This window comes from Protopterus annectens, chromosome 9.part0 (genome assembly GCF_019279795.1).
Source record: "Protopterus annectens isolate FY-2018-M chromosome 9.part0, PAN1.0, whole genome shotgun sequence".
In the NCBI taxonomy this organism is placed as follows: Eukaryota; Metazoa; Chordata; order Ceratodontiformes; family Protopteridae; genus Protopterus; species Protopterus annectens.
In genome coordinates, this window is record NC_056743.1 from 582,222,896 (window position 1) to 582,250,481 (window position 27,586).

Genomic DNA, 27,586 nt, shown 5'->3' on the forward strand with positions numbered 1-27,586 from the left:
CGTGAATTACCACATCGGTGGCAGTACACTAAACACTGAAATTGTGATAAGAGACTTAGGACACAGGTGGACAGTGGTCTCACCTTCAGTAACCACTTTGCCACAACAGTCAGGGAATCCGTCTATGTGGCACATCTCATGACTAAGGGCTTTTCATCCAGAAAAAAGGAGGTCATTGTCCCACTGTACTTATCCCTCATTAGACCCATTATAGAATACAACGCCCCATTTGGTATGTACCTCTCAAGACATCTGCAACAACTGGAAAGGCCGCAGAAATACCTCACTAAAAGAATCACAGGTCTAAAGCAGATGCCCTATGCTGACCATCTAAAAAAAAACTCCACCTATACTCTGTCGCATATCGTCTACTCAGAGGCGATTTCTGCTTAACTTACAAGGCCACGTCAAGCCCAAAGCTGCTGGCCATGCCACACTTAAAGAAGTCCCAATCCGTCAGAGACACATGCTCTAGGGATCTAAACCTTGTCATCACAATGAACAAAACATGCTGGAGGGATAGGTTCCTGACTCAGACTGCCCATACATGTTAAACAGAGTGCCTCTTTGGCCCTCTTCAAAAGGAACCTTGATGATTGGATGGGAGATAGGAAATTCACCCCGGGGATCTCTTTCGTCGCCCTGCTAGACAGGGGTCCAGGTACGTAAATACTGTGGGAAGAAATAGCCAGGGAATTCTTATGGCTAGGCTTGTATAGGCCCTAGGGCAGATAGCCTAGTACCAGCCTATGAACCTATAAGTTTAATTCTGGTGGTTGCCAAAAAAAGTGATTACTAGAAATTGGAAATCAAAATCCAAACTTGACTATAAGTGAATTAGTGAATATTTTACACAGGTAAAATAACAAGAAGTGGGATCTTTAGTAAAGGTTAGAAGCAAATTACATATAAAAAAATGGAAATTTGGAGAACAACACATGCAGAAAAATGTTTTGGAAGAGGATGAATGAGGTTTAAGAGAGAAAGCAGGAATTGAATAATTTATGAAATATTGCTTAGCTTATATGGTATATAACAACAGATGTGAATTATAATTGTAAATGTGAATTCAATAAACATGTTAAAAAATAGGCAGTTTGACAAAGTTGGAAAGAGTGTCCCCCACCCTTTAAATCTGATGAAAATGCCATTAAAATGTGGAGACAGAATCACTGTTGATTTGCTTTGGAGGAAGGCAGATTTTTCCATTTAAGGGCAGAACTGACAGTGAGAAACAAAAAAGCGTTTCTGAAGAAGTGCAGTTGTTTCTCAAGGTTAACTAAGGCTGTGACCCTTTTTTTTTCTTCATTCCCGCTCCCCATTCCATGTGTATTCAGAAGTTTTAAGAGACGTCTTTCAAAGGCCTATCATTGCCCTTAAAACTGTTAACAGTTTGGAAATCCTTATCGTCTTACAGATGATCATGTACACTGTTTCAGACCCCATGTCCCTGATGCATAAAAAGTTGATCTGGTTGCTGCCAAGTCTAATGCTTTTCCCCGAGACAGGATATTAAGGTTTTTGAGACGCTGTCTCTGAGTATTCATTTTTCAGTTCCATTGGAGTTTGTTGGGACATGTAATTGTTTGTACTAGAGTGGTGTGATTGATTAGGATACTTCCATTCTGGAAGAAATGTCTTTGGAAAGTGACCAGAAATGTATTTTATGTAGTAGTCTTTGATTACTGTAAAAACTGGATTAGGCAAAGTCCCTTTTCAGGGAAGGCCTGGGGAGAAGAGCTCCAGTTTACATACTTCTTCCACATGCAGTTAGCATAAGCTAACAGTAAAACTATACTACATTAACGCTGCACTATACATAGTTTAACAGGAGATCACAATGTTAAGTACAGTATACAGTATTTCAGCATGGTAAAGTCACACATATGTAAATAATATTCAGCATTATTTGACAGTTTTGCATATGAAGTCACATATTTAAATGAACAGACAGAAGATGGGGATAGGCATGATTTATCTAACCAGAAGAAGAGAAAAAAGCCACCGAGCATGAAAACATTGTTTCTGATTTTTTTCTGCATGTGTACTTGTGCTATTATTGCAGCTTTCACTCTTAAATATGCAGATTATATTGTTATTGACTATTGATTGACTTGGCTTAAAGGATAACATTGTACTAAAAATGTGGTTGCACACATTCTGAACATGCATTTCCCCCTGGGGTTCACTTTGATTCTGGACAGTGATTTGGAAGGAAAAAGGAAATTGAAGAAACTTTGGCTTACTTTTCTCATTCACTTGTTGAGCTCCAATCTCCAGTGAGTTGGGTAAGGGAATTTCATTTCTAGAACAAGAAAATATTTGGTCAGTGCTTATCCTTTGAGTCAGTTGTTTTAGGCTAGGTCTTATGAGGAGTGAACATGGTACAGCTGAGAGATTGGTGGAAGGCATAGATTTTCTAGTTTTGTCCAGCTTGATCAGATAGGGATCCTACTACCAAATGAATCATGCTACTCCCTGCTGTGTAGGAGTTCCTGTCATCTTCGTCTTCTCAACACATCTTATCTTGGATGAAAAATGGTAAATGGATTAGAAGATCAGATAACAAAACTGAGGTCCATTTGGAGAAATTTAGCCACAGATTTTGTAGTGGAAAGTTGAAAAGGATATAGTGCATTTGGTTGTGGACCACTTCAGTGCAGCCCACCTGTCTGCAATTACATATGAAAGTAAATTCACAAAAAAGAGAACCTGTTTTATCTACCAGTCCCATCTGTGGTATTGTCAGCTTGAGTTAGCAAATGGACTCTGGCTGCTGGTAGAACTAGAGATGGGATGAAGTGACCAACAATCATCTATCCTTTTCCAGGGGAGAGTAAGGGGAAAACCTGATAACCCTGGGACATCTGGTGAAGGCCAGATGCCAGGTAAGCAATCTCAGGCTGATGCAGAGGGTAGCATCCTAACATTGTTGTACTGGCTGCTGCCACAGCTAAAGCAAATGACTGGATAACTCAAGTGGATGGGTGCCAGGCTGCACTTGCACTGCTCCCCTTCAGATCCCTCCCCTGCCCTAGTAAAGAGCATAAGTCAACTCCCTGTAGAGTCATGGAGTCCCACCTGGCAAAGGGGCACATCTGGAACAACTGCTAGGAGCAATTGGGGGCAGTCCAGGGACAAGCAGATGGGAAGCTAAGGAGGAACAGTCTAGTGCTGCATGGGCTCAGAGGCAGAGAATTAAAAAATTGAAAATATTTTGCTTGGGAGGTTTCTCCCCATGCCTCGCTTACAGAGTTATGTCCTTCCTTTACATTCCATATTTAATGTGGAATCCTTTGAGATTTCTGCATTTTGGATAAAGTTATGTAGAGACTTCACAGAAAGGAGAACCTGTACATTTAGCTGTAGACAACTGAGCCAAGATGAAGCAGTCCACAGCCAAATGTTTGTTTAAACCCTACTCCTCAGTGACATCCAGGTCCCTTGTATATAGAAAAAGACCCAGTTGAAAATCAGTGTTAAAGCAGAAATTGTGAAAATGGTCACACTTCCATTCAAGAAGTAGACTACCATTCCAGGTTCTTTCAAGTTTCCTAGAAGCACTGTTACATAGACTGTCCTGTTTTACATTTGTTAGGCGTGTACGGTACCAGTTTCTCAAGGTCAGTAAATATAAGAGTGTAACGTGATTCTGAAAAAATGACCCTTCCTAAATCTGGGCTGAAGGAGGAGCTGGCGAAGATCTCGTCTATGACTTCCACAGTGGGCTACTATATAGCTTAATACATATAGACTGTGCTGATGTTATATTGAAAGCGGCAGCTCTGAGTTTGTCTGTGAAGAATTATATGACTGTAACCCTTCAAGGAAGGTCTTTTAGACTGTTTTGGATGCTCCCTTCTGGGTCAAAGTCCATTTAGGCAAGCCTTCAGAGAATACAATTGCTTACCAACAAAGGAGAAAGTAAGCCTTCTTTTTTCAAGGGCATTTTACTACTCTCTCCTTTTGCCGTCTGTATTTTAGATGAGGAATTCTGCATAAAAAGCAATCCCTCAAAGATTAAGGAGGCCCTTCAAGCGTCTTATGGTCTTACTTTCGCCCCCAGTCTGTCATTGCTGAGTCATATGGGATGGTGACTTTGCCTGCTTAGCAGGTGTAGATCCTGATTACTATCTATGAATGTTCATGGTAGGGGTAGTATAACTTCCATTTTGCCCTGGCTCAGTGGGCTTTCACAAAAGGCCAGTGATTTTATAGTCACTGAATGACATATCTTAGAGGTTTTAGGTTCTCCTCCCAAAAATTAGAATTCCACTTGGAGATCAAACCATCTCAGCAGATCTATTGAGGTAGGTTAAGATTCAGTGACACAAAAGTGACTAAAGATGTTCCTCCTTTGGAAGAACACAAGGATCACTGTTCTTGCCTCTTTTAGATTCTTAAGGGTGTGGAAGACTTCTTTCAAATTCTGGACCTCGGCAAGTTCATCTGACATGAATGCCTTGTCAGGTTATAAGTGGTTACAAAAGTAGTAACAGTCTTACTGAAGTAAGAAACTGCATCTGATCTGGTACCTGGTTGACTGGCTTCTGATGGCACTGTTGACACTCTGTGGTGGTGTTCCTGAAGTTAGCGTTTCCGTGATTGAAGTCTCTGGGGGGTCTTCATAAACTGGGACAAGCCTTCTCTAATTGCTGCTTAGAGCATCATCTCCATCAGCAAGGAGATGGGCAGTGTTGGTCATTCCTGGCAGTGAGAAGGGCACAGGAGTTCATGTTTGTGGTAGTCTAGTTGAGGATGTGGTTTACGCTACAAGCCCAGGCCCTCCTGGTTTCTCAGCTTGTTACTGACCACAGTCTTCACTGCACCATTTGCAGACCTGAGCATGCGGGTTTTGCAGTGGATTCTAAGGTGTCACTGGCTGTGCAGTCAACCTCATTATTAGTCTGCCCTTCCTGCAGCCAGTCCTTTCACAGATTCTAATGATGGATACTTCCCTGGTAGGATTAGAACCCAGCTTGGCTGTTGCATGGTTTAAGCCACTATATAAAGTAGATGAAGCTGCATGCAGTTTGCTATGTCTTGAAAGCTTTTGATGACGGGTTGAATCTGCTGTTTTTTAATGTGGTCTGTCAGTCCATGTGAAAGGAGTTTGACTGCATCCATGTTACAGAAAAGCAGTGTAGGTCTGTCTCTGGGGTGTAGATGGGGATCTCATTCCTGTCCGCTGTTCACATCCCAAAAGATGTAAACATCTTCTTGAGCTGCTCCTCCAGTCCTGTCCTGAAGTTCAGGATTTAAGAGTCTTTGCTTTTCACTGCCTTCCTGGAGCGGGATTTGTGAGTAAGTGAGCAAGTGACTTAATTGCCAAACTGGGAGTGTGATTGCTTTCGTGTTCTAAGTGCAACAGGCCATGGAGGAATTGGTGGCAGATGTTTTACCCCCGATGGCAAGGGAAATTCATGTACTTCTCCTTACCTTCTCCTTTAATTATTCAGCTGATCAAAAGGATTCAACTGAGAAAGTGTAAGACGTATCAGTGGTACTCCTTGAGGCCTAAGAAAGGTATGGTAAGGTTCAGTGTTTGATTCTCACGTGGGGTAATTGGCTAGGCTTAAAATGGCTCACAAGAGCAATTAGCCTTGTACTAATGTATGAACCTATGTTTTAGTGGATTTATATTATCTATACAGGTTATTGTTAGTTTGTACTCTGCAGGTGTAATAGTGAAAAAATGCAAAAGAAAATTAACAGCAGTAAGCAAAGTAGATAATCTAGAAAATTGATCAAGAAAAAAACTATAATTCACAAGTGTTGCCATGTAACCTCAGTTACATAAAGGCAACAAGCATACTCTCAGCCAAGCCAACCAGAGACAGATGGAGGGGGGGGGGGTATTGCTTTTCTGTCTTTCAGTTTTTGAAGTTGCCATCCATCTGATTCCTCTTGTGATAAAATTCTAAGGCTCTTCTATTTGTGCAGTAACTGCACGAAGTGTAACTAATGCATCTTTCCATTGTACTGTCACTTATTTATGCCAGACTGGTGCCCAGATAAATAGGTTTTTGAGACTTCTGTCATTGGGAGCAAAGATTTCATTTTATCTTTGTCAGGATCTTTGTCTTTTTGTTGTTCACAGTATATTCTTTAAATCTGTTCATTTATTTTGCATTGTTTTATGTCTTTGTTTATAGGAGGAAGTTGCTAAAAACTTACTAGCAGAGTTTAACTTGGGCTGCGATGCCCATCAGACAGACCACGTATACAGAGTGTATGTAGCAACCTTCCTGGGATTTGGAGGAAATGCTGCCAGGCAGAGATATGAGGAACTCATATTTGCAAAAACTGAGTCAGAAAACAGGTAAATGCTAGATGTTTTGTTTTATCGATTTTTTTTTTTTGAATTTTTTTAACCAAGGCTGGGACTACTTCAGAATAATAGTAAAAGATAAAGTTTACTATTCAGGATATTTTGTAAAGAGTGTGGTTTAAATTTGCCATGAATTTTAAAAGAATAAACAGGTCAACCTGCATCAGCGTCCATATACATGTAAAGCTTATACAGAGTATGTACAAGTTTTAGCACACACGATTAGTGCATAACAAATACAAATGAAGTGTATAAGTATGTATAAGTTGGTGTTTGTAATTAACATGAAGTGTTTCATGAAGTATGATTTAGCTTTTTTATTCTGAGATTTAGGTAAAGAATTAAGGTGAAATTATAAGTTTATTAACATGCTTAAAAAAGGTAGAGGGAGCAGAAAGTGACCTGACATAGTTTAGAGTAATAGTTAAGGAATGAATAATGAAGCTGATGAAGTTCTGTGCATGGGACGAAAGCGCTTACTGGCTTTCCATTGTCTGTGAATAAACTTGGTTTTGCACCTGTGTACTTGTAGTCGTGCTACTTGCTTCAATTTTAAGGAGTCTGCCTTTTTCCATTCTGCAGTTGGTGTTCAGCAGTTTTTTTCATGTTTTTTTCGTTTGGTAATAGTTAAGGAAGCTGATGTTATCTAGAACAGTTGTGTTATGGTGCGATGACTGAAACTGGAGTAGGTTGCTCGTTTTCTGAGAAACTTAAAAAAAGCTTTGTCCCAATGTGTTGCAATTGGGTATATTCTGAATATCATTAGCTACGAAGTCCCATAAGCTGGGTCCAAGAACTTGATAGGTATAGTATTACAGCATTGTTGAAATGGGAGTAAAGTTGACATGGAGGATGCTTGATGGACAGTCTGTGGCTTATAGCTGTAGTAGCCCAGTGATGGCCAAACTAATGTAGGTATGAAAGGAATGGAGTTGCTGCACCATTCCTGAGTGAGGAATACTAAATAATGCACCTGTCTACCATTTGTATGTACCCCTGTATCACACATTGCTTAACACTGGGATGCTTTGATGCATTTAACCTGTAATAAAATACAGAGTCTGATTTTAAAAACTTGTTGTGTATGTAGTTGACTTATTCCAGTGTAAGGCCTATCAGTAAAGCAGTCTTACATCAGGCGCCTCATTTCAAAAGACTTGCTCTCAGTCTAACTGACTTACTCCCATTTCGGAATCTGGTTCCTGTTGTAAGCCTGCTTTATAGATGGGTCTTACACCATGTTAAGTCACTTACACTCAAAGCAAGTCATTTGGAATCCAGCCCACAGCATTCCCCTTTCTTGTTCTGACCCTTACCTGTAGCCAATTCGCTCCCTATTCATACTTACTGAATGTTCCTGAGTCATGTTTCTTGCCATGATATGTTCCTGCACTGAATGTCAGTGTGTGCTTTTATGTTTTTCACTATGACAGGTTGCCTAGAGAGGAGTTGTGGTTATTGTATGAGGAAGTCGGGAGTGGCAGAGAAGTATGTAAGAGTGGTACAGGATATGTATAGGAGTAGTGTAACAGTGGTGAGGTCTGCAGTAGGATGCATTTAAGGTGGAGGTGGGATTACATCAAGGATCAGCTCTGAGCCCTTTCTTATTTGCAAAGGTGATGGACAGGTTGACAGACAAGATCAGACAGGAGTCCTCATGGACTATGATGTTTGCTGATGACATTGTGATTTGTAGTGAGAGTAGGGAACAGTTTGAGGTGACCCTAGAGAGGTGGCGATATGCTCTAGAGAGGAGAGGAATGAAGGTCAGCAGGACTAAGACAGAATATATGTGTGTGAATGAGAGGGAGGATAGAGAAATGATGAGGATGCAGGGAGTAAAGCTGACGAAGGTGGATGAATTTAAATATTTGGGATCAACAGTTCAGAGTAATGGTGAGTGTGGAAGAGAGGTGAAGAAGAGAGTACAGGCAGGGTGGAGTGGGTGGAGAAGAGTGTCAGGAGTGATTTGTGACAGATGAGTACCAGTAAGAGTGAAAGGGAAGGCCTACAAGAGGGTAGTGAGACTAGCTATGTTGTATGGGTTGGAGACTGTGGCACTGACAAAAAGGCAGGAGTCAGAGCTGGAGGTGGCCGAGTTAAAGATGTTAAGATTTGCATTGGGTGTGACAAGGTTGGACAGGGTTAGGTATCTGTATATTAGAGGGTCAACTCAGGTTGGATGGTTTGGAGACAAAGCCAGAGAGGTGAGATTGCGTTGGTTTGGACATGGGCTCAGGAGAGATGCTGGGTATATTGGGAAAAGGATGCTAAGGATGGAGCTACCAGGTAAGAGGAAGGCCTAAGATAAGGTTTATGGATGTGGTGGGAAAGGACATGCAGGTGGTTGGTGCGACAGAGCAAGATGCAGAGGACCGGAAGAAATGGAAACAGATTATCCGCTGTGGTGACCCCCTAACGGGAACAGCCGAAAGAAGATGACTAATATGGCCATTTCCTAATTCTCTAAATGTTTGTCTTGCCCTCTCTAGGTATCCCATATCATGAACCAGTACACTGTCTCTCTACAGTTTTATCCTGAAAAATAATTTGCACACCAATTGAAATAAATGGTTAGGGTGTAACTGTGCAGTGAAAGTATTAAAGGTAAAAAGTTAGGGTCACAAGATAAATACTCAGAAAACTTTAGCTTATAATTATGTGGGTCTGCACTTAATTTGGCAGTTGTTTGGTTATATTTTTGTCCGCTATCAGTATTTTTGGTACATATTTTAGCATCCCACCTCTGGGGCCTCAGTTCCAACACAGGGTTGTTAATAGTCCAAGTACTTAGAGCAACCCCTTCAACTAAGTATTTTTTATTTTCTGAGAGCAAAATAAATACAGTTCCAAATCTTTCTTCACAGCTCTATTCAGAAAGGTGATTTTGCAAACAGATTGTAAAAACTACTCTTTGAGGGAGAATTTCTAAAAGAAAAAAAATGGTTTGACTTGCAGCCTGTAAGATGGTCATTCTGAAAACTTTATCCAGGATAATTAATATTTGCCAGAGTTAGGAGCCTGCATTTAATTTTGCAAATACCAACTTATGAATTTGCATTTTGTACAGTCTTGTGTTATAGCTCAACAGTGTAACCAGGTCATGTGAATGCTTCACGAATGTAACTGCTGACAGTTTTTTATACACTTTATTTATTTTTTTTTTATGTTCTTCAAAAGCAAGACGGCACAGGTGTCTTAGATCACCCCATTCAGATCTGTTTGGTATTCTAAATCTCTGAACCAGATCTGTTTGTCTCAGATGTGAGGCAGTGAATCTTTCCTTTCGCGAATACCTTTTTCAGTATATTGACTTGTGGGGCTATCATTTTCCATGTAAAAGTTATTGTTCTATATTTTTACAGTCCCAAAAGAAAATCTATTTACCATACAGAATCACCTTATTAACAGTTATCAATGATCATAACAAGAGTATGGTAAGAATGTTACTATAAGCTATTGAAAACGCTAGATTTTTGAGTCAGAAATTACTTTTGAATATACAGCTTTTCGAGTGTGACAGTTCTAAACATTGTGTCATCAGTCCTACAGCTTTTTTATACCTTACATAAAACCCTAAATTTGGCATTGACAGTTTATTTTTAATTTGCTTTGTAAACAGTGCAAAGAAATATGAAGAAGAAGTATGTATTTTTACTCTCCAATATCTAGTTTGTCTCAGGGTTATAAAGACACCAGTTTTAGAGGTGGGAGCACAGTTAGTGGTTTACACTTCAAAACTGAGAAGGTTTTTATGTGCTGAAGGTGTACAATGTATACCTTTAATCAGTCTGAGGAGAATATACCAAAAGCAGGGCCTTGAGAGTTCGTGCACCTCAGTCTGTTTTTATTATTTTTTGTTTCACTTAACAAAGGAAGCTACCAAAACCTTATGCACCACTTTCGAAGTACGACAAGTTGACAAGAAAGTGGAAATGTTTGCACAGGGTGAGATAGCAACCATTAAAATAAAAAAAATGTAAAAAAGTGGTATCGGCTGCAGTTTACCAATATCCACCTTTCAAATACTGCAGAATGCCCAAGCCAAAACCATTATGGGATATTTTAGAGCCAAGTAGAAATTAATAGTACCATTTGAAATTCTCTGGGATAGTCAACAGTGAATGCTGTAGCTGTTTGCTAAACAGCTAGGCCCCAAATCACTTTTGTAGTTTTAGTTGGGCATAAAAGACGCAGATATTTTAGAAGCTTTTATTGGGTTTGTAATAGGGTTGTTCATCAGTGGAATAATCTTCCAAATGACGTCAAAGAACATGACACACTCAAACTTAAGACATACACGCTTTTTTTTTTTTCTGATAAATTCAAAGTTTGACAAGCCTGAATGCAGAGTTAAACCCGGGCCAAAACAGTTTCTCATCCTAGCCTGTAACATGAAGTTATTTGAAGCTTGCATACATTATAGTAGGTTGGTACCATTTGTTATCCATACTGAGCCTAAACGTATAAAACAAAATGAATTTATAACGTGGCTGCTGAGATGTTGAACTTAATAAAAGTGTGTTTTGCTCTCTTGTAGACAACTTGGAAAGCAGACTGGTATGTCTGCAAACATGCCTTATTTGGACCCCTGCATGCCTGTAGATTTACAAGATGTAATTCAGGTCAGTGGCCAGACCCTGCACATCCGAGGAACAGGAAACTTCAGCTTGTGTCGTGAAGTAATTGAGCCATTAATGAACAAGTCTAATGAAACCCAGACTTCTCTCAATGGTGTCTACCAGCCACCGATTGCTTATGAGAACAGTGAATTCTATGGCTTCTCTGAATTTTACTACTGTACAGAGGATGTACTTCGCATGGCTGGAGAGTACAACGCTGCTAAATTTGCCAAGGCTGCTTTGGTAATATTTGTATTTCTGGTCGTATTGCAGACATATATTATATTTACAAGAAAGTAGATATAAATTATGTAGTCTAAAGTGCACTTTCAAGTATCCATGTGTTGAATAATTGACGGGTTAAGTCCAAATCTTTTCTAGATTATTCTTTTTTTCCTTTTGAATATTTTGACACACACAGTCTCACTACTGCTGCAAAAGGGAGATGGGTAAAGAACTGAATCACACCATTAAAACAGTCCTCCTTTAACTGCAGATGCTGGTATACTTTGCACCAACTGTGAACCATGTAAAATTGAATGCTGAGTGTACTCTGTTTTGACTTCAAAGTAAAAAAATAGCAAAAAAAGTACACTCTCATCTTTTGTAGGGTGAAATATTTAGTTCTGCTAACTACATATTCCACCATAAAATAGGAAAAAGTACACTCTCATCTTTTGTAGGGTGAAATATTTAGTTCTGCTAACTACATATTCCACCATAAAATAGGAAAAAGTACACTCTCATCTTTTGTAGGGTGAAATATTTAGTTCTGCTAACTACATATTCCACCGTAAAATAGGAAAAAGTACACACTCATCTTTTGTAGGGTGAAATATTTAGTTCTGCTAACTACATATTCCACCGTAAAATAGGAAAAAGTACACTCTCATCTTTTGTAGGGTGAAATATTTAGTTCTGCTAACTACATATTCCACCGTAAAATAGGGAAAAAGTACACTCTCATCTTTTGTAGGGTGAAATATTTAGTTCTGCTAACTACATATTCCACCATAAAATAGGGAAAAAGTACACTCTCATCTTTTGTAGGGTGAAATATTTAGTTCTGCTAACTACATATTCCACCGTAAAATAGGAAAAAGTACACTCTCATCTTTTGTAGGGTGAAATATTTAGTTCTGCTAACTACATATTCCACTATAAAATAGGGAAAAAGTACACTCTCATCTTTTGTAGGGTGAAATATTTACTTCTGCTAACTACATATTCCACCATAAAATAGGGAAAAGTACACTCTCATCTTTTGTAGGGTGAAATATTTAGTTCTGCTAACTACATATTCCACCGTAAAATAGGAAAAAGTACACTCTCATCTTTTGTAGGGTGAAATATTTAGTTCTGCTAACTACATATTCCACTATAAAATAGGGAAAAAGTACACTCTCATCTTTTGTAGGGTGAAATATTTACTTCTGCTAACTACATATTCCACCATAAAATAGGGAAAAGTACACTCTCATCTTTTGTAGGGTGAAATATTTAGTTCTGCTAACTACATATTCCACCGTAAAATAGGAAAAAGTACACTCTCATCTTTTGTAGGTTGAAATATTTAGGTCTGCTAACTACATATTCCACCGTAAAATAGGAAAAAGTACACTCTCATCTTTTGTAGGTTGAAATATTTAGTTCTGCTAACTACATATTCCACCATAAAATAGGGAAAAGTACACTCTCATCTTTTGTAGGGTGAAATATTTAGTTCTGCTAACTACATATTCCACCATAAAATAGGGAAAAAGTACACTCTCATCTTTTGTAGGTTGAAGTATTTAGTTCTGCTAACTACATATTCCACCGTAAAATAGGAAAAAGTACACTCTCATCTTTTGTAGGGTGAAATATTTAGTTCTGCTAACTACATATTCCACCATAAAATAGGGAAAAGTACACTCTCATCTTTTGTAGGGTGAAATATTTAGTTCTGCTAACTACATATTCCACCATAAAATAGGGAAAAAGTACACTCTCATCTTTTGTAGGGTGAAATATTTAGTTCTGCTAACTACATATTCCACCGTAAAATAGGAAAAAGTACACTCTCATCTTTTGTAGGTTGAAATATTTAGGTCTGCTAACTACATATTCCACCGTAAAATAGGACAAAGTACACTCTCATCTTTTGTAGGGTGAAATATTTAGTTCTGCTAACTACATATTCCACCATAAAATAGGAAAAAGTACACTCTCATCTTTTGTAGGGTGAAATATTTAGTTCTGCTAACTACATATTCCACCATAAAATAGGGAAAAAGTACACTCTCATCTTTTGTAGGGTGAAATATTTAGTTCTGCTAACTACATATTCCACCATAAAATAGGAAAAAGTACACACTCATCTTTTGTAGGGTGAAATATTTAGTTCTGCTAACTACATATTCCACCATAAAATAGGAAAAAAATAAATAACCTGGATGCAGAACTGTAATGTTGCCATATAGCATTACAGACATGCTTTGGGTACACCAGACCGTAGCATGTGACAGTGCAATAGGCATTTCATATGCTTTTGTGACTTCACTAAGCCAGGTTTGTCCTGTCAGGATCATTTACTTGAGAGCAGTGTGTGTGTGTGTGTGTGTGTGTGTCTGTGTGTGTGTGTGTCTGTGTGTCTGTGTGTCTGTGTGTGTGTCTGTGTGTGTGTGTGTGTGTGTGTGTGTGTGTGTCTGTGTGTGTGTGTGTGTGTGTGTGTGTGTGTGTGTGTGTGTGTGTGTGTCTGTGTGTGTCTGTGTGTGTCTGTGTGCGTGTGTGTCTGTGTGCGTGTGTGTGTGTGTGTCTGTGCACGTGTGTGTCTGTGCACGTGTGTGTCTGTGCACGTGTGTCTGTGCACGTGTGTCTATGCACGTGTGTGTCTGTGCGTGTGTGTCTGTGTGCCTGTGTGTCTGTGAGCGTGTGTGTCTGTGTGCGTGTGTGTCTGTGTGTGTTTGTGTCTGTGCGCGTGTGTCTGTGTCTGTGCGCGTGTGTGTCTGTGTCTGTGCGCGTGTGTGTCTGTGTCTGTGTGCGTGTGTGTCTGTGTGCGTGTCTGTGTGCGTGTGTGTCTGTGTGCGTGTCTGTGTGCGTGTCTGTGTGCGTGTGTGTCTGAGTGCGTGTCTGTGTAAGGCATTTGGAGTTTGTTTGCCTGGAAGAAGACCTGCAGTTTTCTGAAGAGCTGGGAAGGCATGGACCTCTCAGAAGGGGTTATTCAGGGGGTTTGAGAACAGTCTGCATATGAAAAGAGATGAAGTAGTTCCTTGAAGCAAATCATCATATCTTTTATTTTTACAGAATTTTTGAGTTGTTCACAGTAAAAAATGAGGTTATCCTATCAAAACAAAAGTTTTTTTTTCATGTGGCAGTCTTTGCGATAAAGGAGCAGATGGAGCAAAAGTAAAACTTTTGAACAGTCTGTATGTTGTGTATGTAAAAGGAACGTGTGTGCTCACATGTGCGCACGCACATACACTAACACACACGTACTTATATACAGGTACTATTGATTTGGTAGAGCAGTCAGATAGTAGAATTACAATTAAGTTAAGAAGTTACATTTAATAGAATATTTGTGTAGTAAAGTTGAAATAGTTGCATGAATGTTGTGATACTTTCAAGCTGAATCTTGAACAGTTTAGTTAGATGATTTTGGGCAGCGTCATTGTTTGATATTTTTGCCGTGTGTCTCGTACAGTGAGTAGTGCTCGTTAGTTAATAAGGATTACAGTCAGAAAGTAATGCTGATGAACACAACAGAGAAAGCAGTTTTTATGGAAAATTGCTGATCGTTTGATTTCTAAATGTGTGCCTGCTGTGATTTTTATCCTGTTTTGAGTTTGTGCAGTCATGGAGTTGGTGTGTATAGTTTTAGGATCAGGAGTTCAAGGGACTTCTCCACCCTGCAAAACACATTTGCAGTCTAGTTTTTTCGTTTTTGTGTGTTTTGGTTGTTTGAGCAGTTAATTTGTAGAATTAAATTTGGTCTATTTTTTTTTTATTTTATTAAATGTGATTTTACCAAATGAATTTTCAACCAAATATGAGTTATGCTTATTTTTGCAACCAGTTCTGATTCTACAGAAAACAGACATACACACACACATTTTGTGATAAGCTTGTACCTATCTAGACATACTTTGCTCAGAAGTCTGTAGTTCCAACCAAGTAACTTAGTGTTTATGCGGCTGAAGTAAAGAAGGCTGATTTTAAAATGCAACAAAACGTGCCTGATCTCATCTGCAGGTAACAAAGCAGACCGTTTTATTTTCAGCAGTGGATCGTTGTTCTTTAGAACAGAATAACTTTGCTAAGAATTAATGTAACACTGGCAACTGAAGAAGTTCAAGTTAATATACTGGATAAAAAGTGCTTTATTTTATCCATTAAATACACTTATTTCATCTGGAGTCTACTGTTTTATTCACCTGAACCAGTTGCCAGTGTTTCATTTTTGGTTTGTTTTTTGTTTTTGAGTTTTATTAGGAATTAATGTACATAGAAAATTATCCAGAAGCAGTTGGGTACTCCACACTAATTTTTAGGCTCGCATTTTGCTTAATTCAGCTTTGAAAAATGCATCAGCTTGCCTTACAAAAATAGTTTATGCAGGGGTAATAACATGTATATACATTGATGCAGGTTTTACTGTGACAGAGGTTCAGTTCCTCTGACAGGCTTTAAGTGGCAGTCAAGAAGACACATTCTTGATTTGCAGAGATGTTGTGTCACTGTTCAAACCAGAAAACACAACAGTCTCCATTGCAGGCTTTCTTTCATTGACTGTTTAGAAGGAATCTCTTCACAGACCCCCTAATCAGTTTTGATAGGATTTCCTAACCACAATGCTTTAAGCAGAGAAAATAAGCCCAACTGTGGCTACAGAAACACAAATCTTTTTTCTTAACCTAACCTTTTGCCTCCTTTGAACACTAGTCTACATTCGCACATGCAGCTTCTACTGATTATTTGAACACATTGGAGCCCCTCCGTAGTACTGCTTAACGTAGACTGACACGTACTGAGTGAAGACATGCCACACACACACACACACACACACACACACACACACACACACACAATAACCTAATGATGTATCTTGATTTCAGGATTCAATAGATTGTGTATCCTGATTCAGGGTGGTGCCTGCTAGTACCCCAGCTGGTCATGCATACTGCTGTAAAACCCTGTCTGTGCCACTTTTAAGCTCAACCAAATTTTTAAAAATGGACAAGCTGCATGCTCTGAAATAAACACTATCCTGCTCCATAAAGCAACCACCCCACCTAAAGCAAACCTCTACAAACCCAACCTAAAATATTAGATTTATCGTAATGAAAAATAAACCCCAACTAACTAGTTGGAAAATGGCATTACTGACAGAACAGATCTAAACCTAAATAACTAAACTGGGTAAGGTTAATCTACTATAAAAATAAATACGCTATAAAATAAATAGCCCTAATACAACCATATCAAACTGCTGTAATAGTACAAATAATTACCTGACACTATACAAGGGTAAAAAAAGTAGTCGTACAGAAGAAAGCAGCACACAAGGCAGCCCATTCATAAAAATGTTTGGAAATGGAGTAAAACCCTATTCAGTACACAAAATATGCAAATAATTGTCATATCCCATTGAAATGAACAAGGAACAGTAAGAAAAGTATGAGATATGGCTATGTGGATTATTTGGGGGTACAGTCAGTGTGGCCGTTGAACTTCCTTTTCTCATCCTGTGGCTCTGTCACTCCTTCCAACATTGATGTGCTTCTCTTACTGTAAAATGTGTTTTAAGTGTCATTCATAGCTGCCCAGACTGAGACCCAAATTACCTGAATTTAATTAGTGAGGCTGGAGAGATGGAGGAGCTGGGGGAGGATAGAAGTTAGGGTGTTGAGGGGAGAGTTTGTCTGCAGAAGAAAAAATTCATCTTCTGCAGCCATTTCTGTTAATTGATGACAGTCCGATCAGGGGCACAGATGAGAGAGGATTCTCTAGGGTGATGTGTGTAGATGTTTGGAAACAAGCAGACCTATTTTGATATGAATTTATTTTTGTCAAGAATTTTATGAATGGGTGGTTATTGTAAATGAGTGCATTATTTGACTGAAAGATGAAATTCTTCCCAGAAATCATTATCATAGTTATTTGTTCATATTTGTTATGTGTACGCAATGTTTGCGACTTAATCACAATTAAAGCAATACCATGTCAGAAGAAGCTTATTCTCGGGGAAGAGTCCATGAACCAAAGGACTTGAATTTCTTCTATTTTATTTCATGACTGACATGAACATACAACATATATTTTTGACTTTTGTAAATTTTATTTTATTGCTTTGTGTTTTGTTGAATGTGTTATCCCTACTGGTAGTTCCCATTTTTCAGTGGGGACCTGGGAGAGATGAAACAAAATGATTTTAAATTCTACTCACTAGCATAAAATAAACAGTGCAGAAACATAATGTTATCTGTGTTAGAAGAAAAACAAATAACCATGCAATGTGATTAAAAAAAAGTAAAAGTATCTCTCAAAATCATGAATGAAATGCAACAGTAGTAATTTATTTGGTGGGTGTAAGTATATAGGAATGAGCTGGGGTGGGGTAAGCAAAGTGGGGTCACTAACTGGGTGCAGAAGGGAGTGTATGGTCTACAGGTAGGTGTGACTAAAGAGTAATACAAAGGCTGGCAGTATTAGTGGAAGTGATACAGGTATAAACAGGGAAAGAAATAAAAGTGCTGGTTGCTAAATAGGTGCTGAAGGGAGTGTACATGGTCCATTTAAATCGGTGTGAGCTGCAGTTGTGTCAGCATGGTTTGTAATGTGTAATGTTTGCAACTGTGATTGTGTCAGTATGGTGTATTTTCATAACTGTAAGATTGCCAGTGTCATACATGATAATTTTAATAAAGATGTTTCTTGTTTAAAAAAAAAAAAGTTGTGTATTTATCATAATGATAGATCCATGTTGTATGATATTCATTCGCTTCAACATGCCACTCTCCACCCCCCTTCCAAAGTATTGTGGCTAACATTATAGTAACTGGGCTTTGGTTGTCCTTGTATAACAAATTCTCTTTCTGGTAATATTGTGCTTATATCACATAATTAGTATATTACTTTGGTATGGTACATGTTTATAGGGTTACATTATAATTATTATTATGGAGAGGAACTCTTCACTATGGGACAAAATCTGAGGTGATTAGGTGGTGCTGTAAGAATTATGGGTGGGGAGGAGTCAGACCCGTGAAGCAGAAATCTTCCAGTCAATGCTGAGGTCAGATCCCATCAGATCTGACAACCCCAACAGTTGAAATGGACGAAAGTTAGACAAAATGGATCTATTGTTATGGTAAGTACATAGCTTTCATTTTTTTATGATATGTTTTGCAGGCAAACTCAGTCTTTGGTAATGCTGCTGCTGCTAGGAGGGGATTATGGCTAAAGGGACAAGCCTGAGCTGTTGGTCCAAAAGTCTACATCGGCTGAAGTTGGACCTGAGGTTGGATCCTAAGAGGTATCCATTGTTGAAGGACGGAAACAGAGATCTATTGATCTGATGTTGTCATTTTCATTCATTCCTCAACAAATGGGTTTGTATCCGATCCCCAAATCTGACTTGGCCGCTTTCTAAAGATTCCAGATCCGAATCTTGAGCTCATTGCCCATAATTCTCCTGACCATGACAAACCTTCAGATCTCATTTGCCACTCTTTAAGATGGTCAGGATTGCAATTCCTCAAGTTCCTTTGGGGTGTTGTGAGTGAAAGATTGCATTTTCCTTTTTTTGACAATTATTTCCTTGTACTCAGCAGACTGGCAGCTTACATCCTCAGTGTAACATCCTTTACTTGGTTTCACAGCTATCTTTCCAACAGGCAGCAGTCCACTAGATGGGAAAACAAACTGTTCCCCCCATCTCTGTGGTAGTACCTCAAAGCTGTATCCTCAGACCCCTGCTCTTTATCATAATGAACTTAGTTCCTCCACCCAACTAGCCACTATTGTCCAATATGCCGATGATGCCTGTCTTATCTGCTCTGCCCCATCACTACAAGAACTACAAGCAAAAACACAAAAATCTCTCCAAGAAATAGGAAAGTACCTATCCAACCATCAACACATTCTTAACCCCAATAAAACTACGCTTATGGTCTTCTGCAGTAGCAGAACTAAAAATAATCAAAACCTCTCTCGTCATCTACTCCTCCAGTGGTACAAGAATCGAACCTATCAGTCAGACTAACTTCCTTGGGGTAACAATAGATGAATGCCTAAAATTCGACAAACATACAGCAATCACAGTTAAAAAAAAGTACACATTAAACTTGGCTCACTCTGTAGAGCCAAACCTTTCTTAAACTATGCCAGACTTTCTACAGCCAGATCCCACCTGCTTTCCACACTCCTTTATTGCTCACAAATCTTTACCAACGTACGTAAAACTGACTTGAACAACCTTGAGAGCTGCTATAACAAAATAGCCAGGTTTGCTGTTAACCAGCACAAATCCCACCACCGAACCGCACTCTTCCAACTCAGCTGGCTTGAACTACCCAACGTAACCACTCTCAACCAACTCACCATTGCACATAATATTGTCCACAAACCTGATCACTGCCCTGCTCTCTGTAACCTAGTTGAACCAAACACCAACCCAGAAAACGACTCCTAAAGGTAAAAAACTCCAAAAACTACTATGATGACAGTCTGTATTCAAATAAAATAGCCAAATCTTGGAATCTGCTTCCCTGGCAAATACTTAATTACCCCGACAATCGCAAATTCAAATTACTCCTAAAAGAACATCTTACTAATCACTGGCTGTGTTCCACCCCTCTCACCTGATTAACCCTCATACTAACATTGCATATGTCCCTTTCTTACACTTCACCGCTGTTACTCTAACTCATATGATATCTTACCAGTACTTCCTAAACAGAAAAAAAGGCATTTATTATCTTATTATATTTTCTAATCATGTATGTAACTTGCTTATCTTTGCATATTTTCTAGGCTCATTGATAAAGGTATATTGTCTGTGCTCACTGAAAATGTATTTTCCACTATCATGTATGTTACTGGCTGTGTTATTGGCTAATACCTATATCGGAGCTTTTTTCCCTGGGTCTCTGCCTAAAAAGGGTCCCTGGCCCAGTCAGATACTACCTGGTAAACAAATGTAAATAAACAAATAAGAGTAATAGCTCGAGGGATTAGTGGATGGGCATAAATGTAGATATTGAGAAGCGAAAGAACGGGAGGGGAGTTGAATGAAGGGTACGAGAGAGTAAGTGTTGAATAGAGGTTTGTGAAAGAGGCACAAAAGAAACTAGAGATGGTGGAGATAAAGAAGGGAACATGGACGCCTGCTGAGTACATAAATACATAAAGTTGGAATCGTTTTGAAAGGTTTAGAGACACAAGTGCGGAAATTGAAGAAGTTTAGGTAGTGTGAGATATACTTGGGTAATTCCACATCTCATACAGGATAGAATTATGGTAATACCTGCATGAGCTTCAGAAGGATGTGAAGGATGTCATGCAGGTCTTGATTCAGAGAATTCTGTACTGTAACCAAGAAAGCTCTTGGCACTCCGTCAGCTACTTTTCATTGTACAAATCTATTTTTCCCATTAGAATCAAACAACCTTCTGACTTTAGTTAAATTAATTTCATAGTGAAAATACTCATAATGCTGTTTCACAGGGAGGAAAATGCATCATAAATCAAAATCATAAATGTACTGAGTTGTAATGGCTTCCTACAAGGTCTGAGAGACTCTTAATTATAAGGCCCAGAAACTGAAAAATAAAATGTGATTGTCAAAAAGTGGATGATTCTCAAAACATTAATACTGATTTACAAGAGAATCCATCCCCTTACACCATTGGAGCTGCTTATGGGTGGGATGGAAGCAGAAGCCAGATACAAACTGAGCAGAGAACCATAGATGTTTTGCCCACAAGTTTTACTGTAGAATGTAAAATTGTTTCACAGAGATAGCCAAAGGTAAATAGGCAGGAAGTGATCAAATGTAGGCCATGTTGAACTTTAGAATCTGCTGATCTGTAAACATGTATCGGATCTGGAACACAGCAGATATGTACATAGTTCAAATTTTTGCATGTCACTACTTTATACATACAGATTACTAGCAAGTTATATTATTAGATTTTATAACTAAGACCAGCACTTAATTTTTTCCTAAAAAATGTCTGGGCATTTTTAATACATGGATTTCCAGAACAGAATATTTCCAATTAGTTCTGAAGTGCTGTATAGAAATTCAAGATGCAGATATCCCCAGGCCTTTGTAACAGAAAGCATATGCTCAGTATAATTTGCGAAGGGTTAACCAAATGCATTGTGCAGCCAACTTTATTACAGAATGTTAGGAAATTTTAGTAATATTGGCCCTAGGTGTGTTTTAAGAGTTGCAGAATAGGTCAGAATGGTCTTAGGATCTGTCAGACTACAAACTTGCATTGGATTTGGTTCAGAAGTAACGTGTATATTTTCCTTTTTCTCAGGAGACATATAAAGAATACGTCAAAACCATAAACATACTCGGTTGTTATGACAATGTAACCAACTTCAGCATCCTAAAATAGATGTTTTGAAGCAGTTCAGGTATTCAAGCAGGAAAAATACTGGCAATAAATAGTTGCCATAAAAATTCAATATGCAGCCTTATTTGACCTGTATAACTAAATGTAGACACTGTGTACAGTTCCCAGCATCTTTCTCAAAAAAACAGAATTAAAAAACTGAATTTTAATGCTTCTTTTATCACATTAGCAAGAGAAGAAAAGCAGAAACATAAATGATGTCATTTTGAACCAAATTGCAATGCCATTAACAGTTTAACATAAAACTATAACAATTTAGCAGGTACGTTGTTATTGCTGTTGAATGCTCCATTTTCCTGGTTCTTACTCTTAGGCAATTGATATTAATTTGTAGTAAACAAAGCTAACAACATTCAATACAAAACAGTTAGACAGCCAATATTTTGTTAGCACCTTTGTGTAGACACTTAATGTCTCATAGGTTCATAGCTAAATACTAGGCTTATTGCCCTTGCAGGCCATTTTAAGCATAGCGGATTATGCCACTAGTTAAAATTACACATACCTAGTTCCAAGGTCTATATTTATAAACTGCCCATAGCATAGTGATAAGTGATAATTTCCAGGGAATTCTATTGAGTATTTATAGGAGTCATGTTTTAGGAACAGTATTATGTGCATCTTTTGTCCATAAGTAGTACAGGGAGCAGTGCTGGGTACAATTTCCTCATTCCTATCCTTTGATGTAGGGTATGCTCAAAATTGTTTTATTTTTTAATAAAAGTGAGTTTTCATCTCATTCGTGTTTGGATAGATTGCTTTTCTGCTCTGAATAGAGAGGATTTAAACCATGGTTACAGCTGTATATCTATTTATGCTCAAATAGAAACAGGGATGAACTTTGTTTTACATGGAGGGGAGTCTGTCCCAGAGCAGCCATAACCATTAACAGATGTACCGTTCTCTCCAAACTGTTATGTTTGAGTTACAGAAGAGGTTTAGGCCCCCTAGAATGAGTATTTCTGATACCATTTGATTTGCAGATGTGCACTGGCCTGATGAGAGCAGAGTAAAGGGGGATGATGACATCCTGTACCTGATGGCTACCTGAAGGCTCTCCCTTTGCTTATAAGCTGTGAAATACAGAAGTAATTTCTTACTACTGTGGGCACATGTTGGTAGAATGTAAGGTTGCTGGCCACGTGTTCCCAAATCCCGAATTATGGGGTCGACTATTAGAGGTACATTGTCAATGTGGTAATGGTAATTTGCTAAGGTAGTGACTTTCCCAAAGGATACAGTAATGCACTTTTTTGACATTTAGTTTTAGTCCATGGATCTGGCATCAGTTTGTTTAGGACAAGCCTTCCTGGAGAATGTCATTTGGGGATTCAGTGACTGCACCTAACTTGCAGTTATCCTCAAACTTTAACAGACAGAGACCCTTCTCTTTACTTCAGTTAAGTAGATGCCAAACAGTAGAAGTCCCACTACTGAACCATGTGAGAGTCCAGTGGTGACTGGTTTTTGTGTGGAGGTAGTTTCCCCTATCATGACCTCTTGAGTCCTGTCTGTGAGCCAGTCGACAATCCAGCAGGTGACACAAGAGTTTATTCTCATTTGGGTAAGCTTCTTCACTATGCCTGAATGAGGAATTCTAACAATGACAGTAACCATAAAACACCTCAATTCAAAGTGAAATTCAGCAAGAAAACAGCCCAAATGTAAACTGCAACCGTTTATTCATAAACTCATAAAGACCATAAAACATGCCAAGAGCAGAGAAAGAGTTTAACTGTTGTGTCCATTACTGTCTTTCATTCGCTTGGTACAAAGTCTGTGTACCCTGTATATCCTGAGATATTGCCAGGTCCAACTGATGCAGTATTCCTGGCCTTTGACAGCACGTTCAGGACTTAGTCCTGCCAGAAGGCAAGGGGTATCAGTTACTGGAACATCTTATGAGATGACATCTTTGCCTGCTTTCCCTGACTAAACAAAACTATTGTGAAAATGAAACAATGAATGTTTACCTTGTGGCAGTTGAGAGTGCACACACCTTCAGTGACAACTACCCACAGGCTACTGAAGTTCAGTTAATATCCCACTGCTGCCACCAATATGTGACAGCCTCTCTTTACCCCAGGCCAGGAATCAAGGAGCCTCAATCCTCACCATGACACCAGTGAAAGACTATAATTAAGAACAGGAATGGATTTACACAGTATTTTCAAATGCAGCTGTCTGCATCAAGCACAGTTTCTCCCAAGAGCACACTGGGAACACGGTCCAGACCTGGGACTGGACTCTGTCTCTCCAGATCCTAAGCAAGACTCACTTTGGTGCACCGTGTCCCAGTTCCAAGTAGTTGACATGCTAACACCTGGGTATTTGATTTTTCTGTTACACACACTCCTGAAAAAGGCTGGTACAGATCTACTAACTGTATCTCTTCTGCCCAGACTATAAGGTAACTGTACTGCCACCAGTCAACCACTCTGTCTCTTACAGGGGATTCCAATCATACTGAGTAAAATTAATCCTAACATAAATGGTAGAGTGTAACCAAGGCAGCCAGGCTTTTCTGAGTGACCATGGCTTCACTAAAATAAACACAGGTACTCTCAAGATGTTGAACGTATTCTCTAAAAGACCACCAGCAGTGAAAGTTATAAAAATACTTAATAATAAATAATAAAATAGAAAACATGAAAATACTAAATATCTAAGTATAATAAACACCAGAGTTTCATTCACAGGAGAAATAAAAATAACGCAGTTGGACAGATTCAAACAGATGCAGAAAAACAATACTCAACTACTCTCACTGTATTTTCTGGCTGTCTAAAGAATGACTGTTCCCTAGCTAACTTACTACAGCAAGGCAAGATTAGATGCTGAGATGCTTAATTCCACAAGTCAAGGTGATGAGCTTCTAACAGACTGAACTGAACAACAACTGACTCAGTCAACTAACTGACTGTGATAACTGTCATAGCTATTTATATCAAGTTCTAGAGAAAACAAAACAAATCAAACTGCTGTGAGAGTTCCATCTTCTCAGTGCTAACCATTGCACGACATCACATTTGAATATCTGACTCTGGTACAATACACAAACAGAGCTTTGCTAAGATCTGTTGCAGTATCTGAAAGCTATAGAACAGTATTCAAAAACTTCTACTCTTTCCTTCCAGAATTATTTGTTTAAATATAAACATTTAATCAGTTATAGTAACACTGTTGATATATTTTAATACAAGCATCTGTACAAGTCACTGTGATAGTCAAACGACACACAGTTATTTAAAAAACTCCAGCTAACTGTGCTGGCATATGTTACACGTGCACTGCCCTATTCTCCCTGGCACAGATTTTCATCTGAAACATTACTTTTGTTTTTTTTAACATTATTAGACATGCTTTAGAACTAATTAAGCAGAAGAACTGCTTGGGGATTGCGCAGTTATGCCGACAATATCCTACCATCACCAACACAATCATCAAGCAAAGTAATTTTACTTGTAGCTGACAGAAGAGCTTGAAAGATTATTTTTGAAAAATTAAAACTAAAACAAAGTGCATAATGTAGTTGATTTGCTGCTAATTAATATAGAGTAACCTTAAAGTTAAGAGACAGTTGACAGCCATGGTAGCTACAAAGCTACACCTTCTTCCCACCCATCTTGCTGGCACAACCCTAAATACAATAGTTCTCACACCAGTGATCTGACAGCCCTGTCAGACATTTCAAAGAGAGAATGTTTCTAAGCCATGTCATATTAACATATTGTTCATCAGTTAAAATACAAATAAGTGCCAGTAATTAATTCACATCTTCTCAGAGAAAACTGATAGAAGAGGACAGCCTTTAGTACTCCTTTTCCTTCAAAGTCTTAATAGAGAAATCTGGAGCTTTCTCATTGCTGTGGAACTGTTTATACTAATCTGATTTATGGTTTCAGGCAAGTTCCACCCAGAAGTACTACCTGTTAACGCTGTGAAAACATTCAGAGCCAGTACTGCCCTTTGGCATAGGACAGTACGTATTCCGTAAAAAAAGTTAATGAGATAAGGATAATTAGTCATGTTTTTTTTGTTCAGTTCTTTGCATAACCTTAATTTCCCTCAGTTATGCCTGTGCTGCATCAGTTGACATCTCTGGCTCAAAAGCAGAGAGCATAGCAAATATGACCACAAAGGACAAAGTACTGTTTGTACATAATGCACCTCCCCACCAGTTTCACAAGTTGCAATCCACTGATGCACTTAGCCCCATTAAAGAAATGGATCCAGACTAAATCACTTAACTTGGTACTTTCCCAATTAGTACAGGAGCACTTATGAAGGGTCACTCTGGATGTGAAGGATTATTATATTTACATCTCAGATCACGTGCACAAAAAATTCCACAGATATCAGGAGGTGGACCTCATTCACCAGTCATGATTTCTTCTTTATGAACTTCCCTCTGCTCTCACTCCAAGTCACTTCAGTAGACTTATAATTAGACTGGCTGTTACTGGTGTCAGATGGAGAACTTCTTCCGAGCAACTGCTTTACTTCTTGTTTTGTCATTTTTGAGCCAACAAGTAACCCAAAGTTTAGGTTTAAAGTTAGTTAGCCAGCCGTTTTCTAAGCCACTTGCTCTGGCAGAATGTCATAGTGCCATGAAGCTAAGCAGGAAAGAACCAGATTTATCACCAGCTGTGTCCATCACCGGCTATAGCCATCACCTCATTCTTTGCAATATCCAGACATTCCATGGAGGGTGAAAAGACATAACTTTCCCTAGTGAGTTCTGAATCTGTCCTTGACTCCCTTCCATATTAACCATAAGTGGTACTCTTTCCAACAGCTCAACCTAGGAAGTCTCTTCGCTAGGTGCCCGTATTACTTCAGCTGATTGCTGTCAGCCCAAAGTTACAGAATCTTTTCTTGGAGATCTTCCTGAATTGCCGAGTTTCTCACTTTAATGGAGTGAGTGAGAAGACCATTCTGGCAAACTACATTTATTTTGCCCGTACCTTTTATGTCATCCTTTCAGTACTTATCCAAAGCTCCTGACCACAGGTGATGATGAGGTTATGTAGACTGATAAACTGAGAGCTTTAATCTGTGACTCAGCTTTTCTGTTCACCACCACAATCCCTTAAAATGCCTTCAGTACTGCTAACACTGCATCCATCCACACTGATCACTCCCCCTCTCTTGTGAACAAGACTGCCAAGTTACTCTTCCCTAATTATAGTAGATGCTTTTACCTTAGCAAATCATACTCCATCTTAGTCCAAACGGTCAGCTTTCCTAAATTGTTTTAAACAGAAAGCTCAAATCGGATTCACCTTTTTTAAAATCCACACTCTCTTGTTTCATTGGTCTACAGTCTGTCTTTCAAATGGTGACTAACAATGTTCCTGACGTTTGTACTCGCTGAACTTCAAGATCAGTGCGTCCTTAACATTAGCATCTGAAGACAGCAAAAGTAATAAATGGGTGAGCAATGAACTGAAAATTCTTTCTGCCTTAATTAATTGGAAAAATTTAACCTTTTCTACTTACAGAAGGATTTATCTTTTGAAGAAGTGTAGCAGGAAAAAGCTGCAAAGAAACAAAAGCAGTATGCTTTTTAAAGAGCGAGACAAAGTAGTTCGGGTGGGAAAGCATTAGAGAGAAGACTTTTTTCCTTTTTTATTGGGGGAGTGTTATTCATTATCAGACATCATACATTCAGACAATTAGCCCTGTAGATTGAAGCTTTGTTTTTTATTTTATTTATTATTTGTTAAATGGGGAAGAACATTGATTCAGTGGGACTGTTCTCCGGTTCAGCTTGGGTGCTCTCAACCACTAAATACAGCCAACAGGAGTTAACAGTAATAGTACATTCTAAATAATTTTAGGCAAAACAAGTGAGAAGGTGCACTGCAGTATTAAGTTATGAGAAAAAATGTTATTAAAAGAAGTGTAGACATTCAGTAAAATTGAGTGTTTGCAGTATATGCAAAAAAGAAGGGTAGTAAGAGTAAGGAGATGAAAGTTTCATACAGTAACTCATGGAG

At 38.7% G+C, this 27,586-nt stretch overlaps 1 protein-coding gene across 3 annotated transcripts in view; it reads left to right on the top strand.

Annotated features, from left to right (window-relative positions):
• ENTPD4 (ectonucleoside triphosphate diphosphohydrolase 4) overlaps nt 1-27,586 on the top strand; it is a 203,254-nt gene that overhangs the window by 169,714 nt on the left and 5,954 nt on the right. For all 3 annotated transcript variants that reach the window (XM_044083115.1, XM_044083116.1, XM_044083117.1), the window contains exons 9-10: nt 6,156-6,322; nt 10,872-11,196. In XM_044083115.1, the coding sequence (XP_043939050.1) occupies nt 6,156-6,322; nt 10,872-11,196 (492 nt within the window). The remainder of the gene's footprint in view (nt 1-6,155; nt 6,323-10,871; nt 11,197-27,586) is intronic.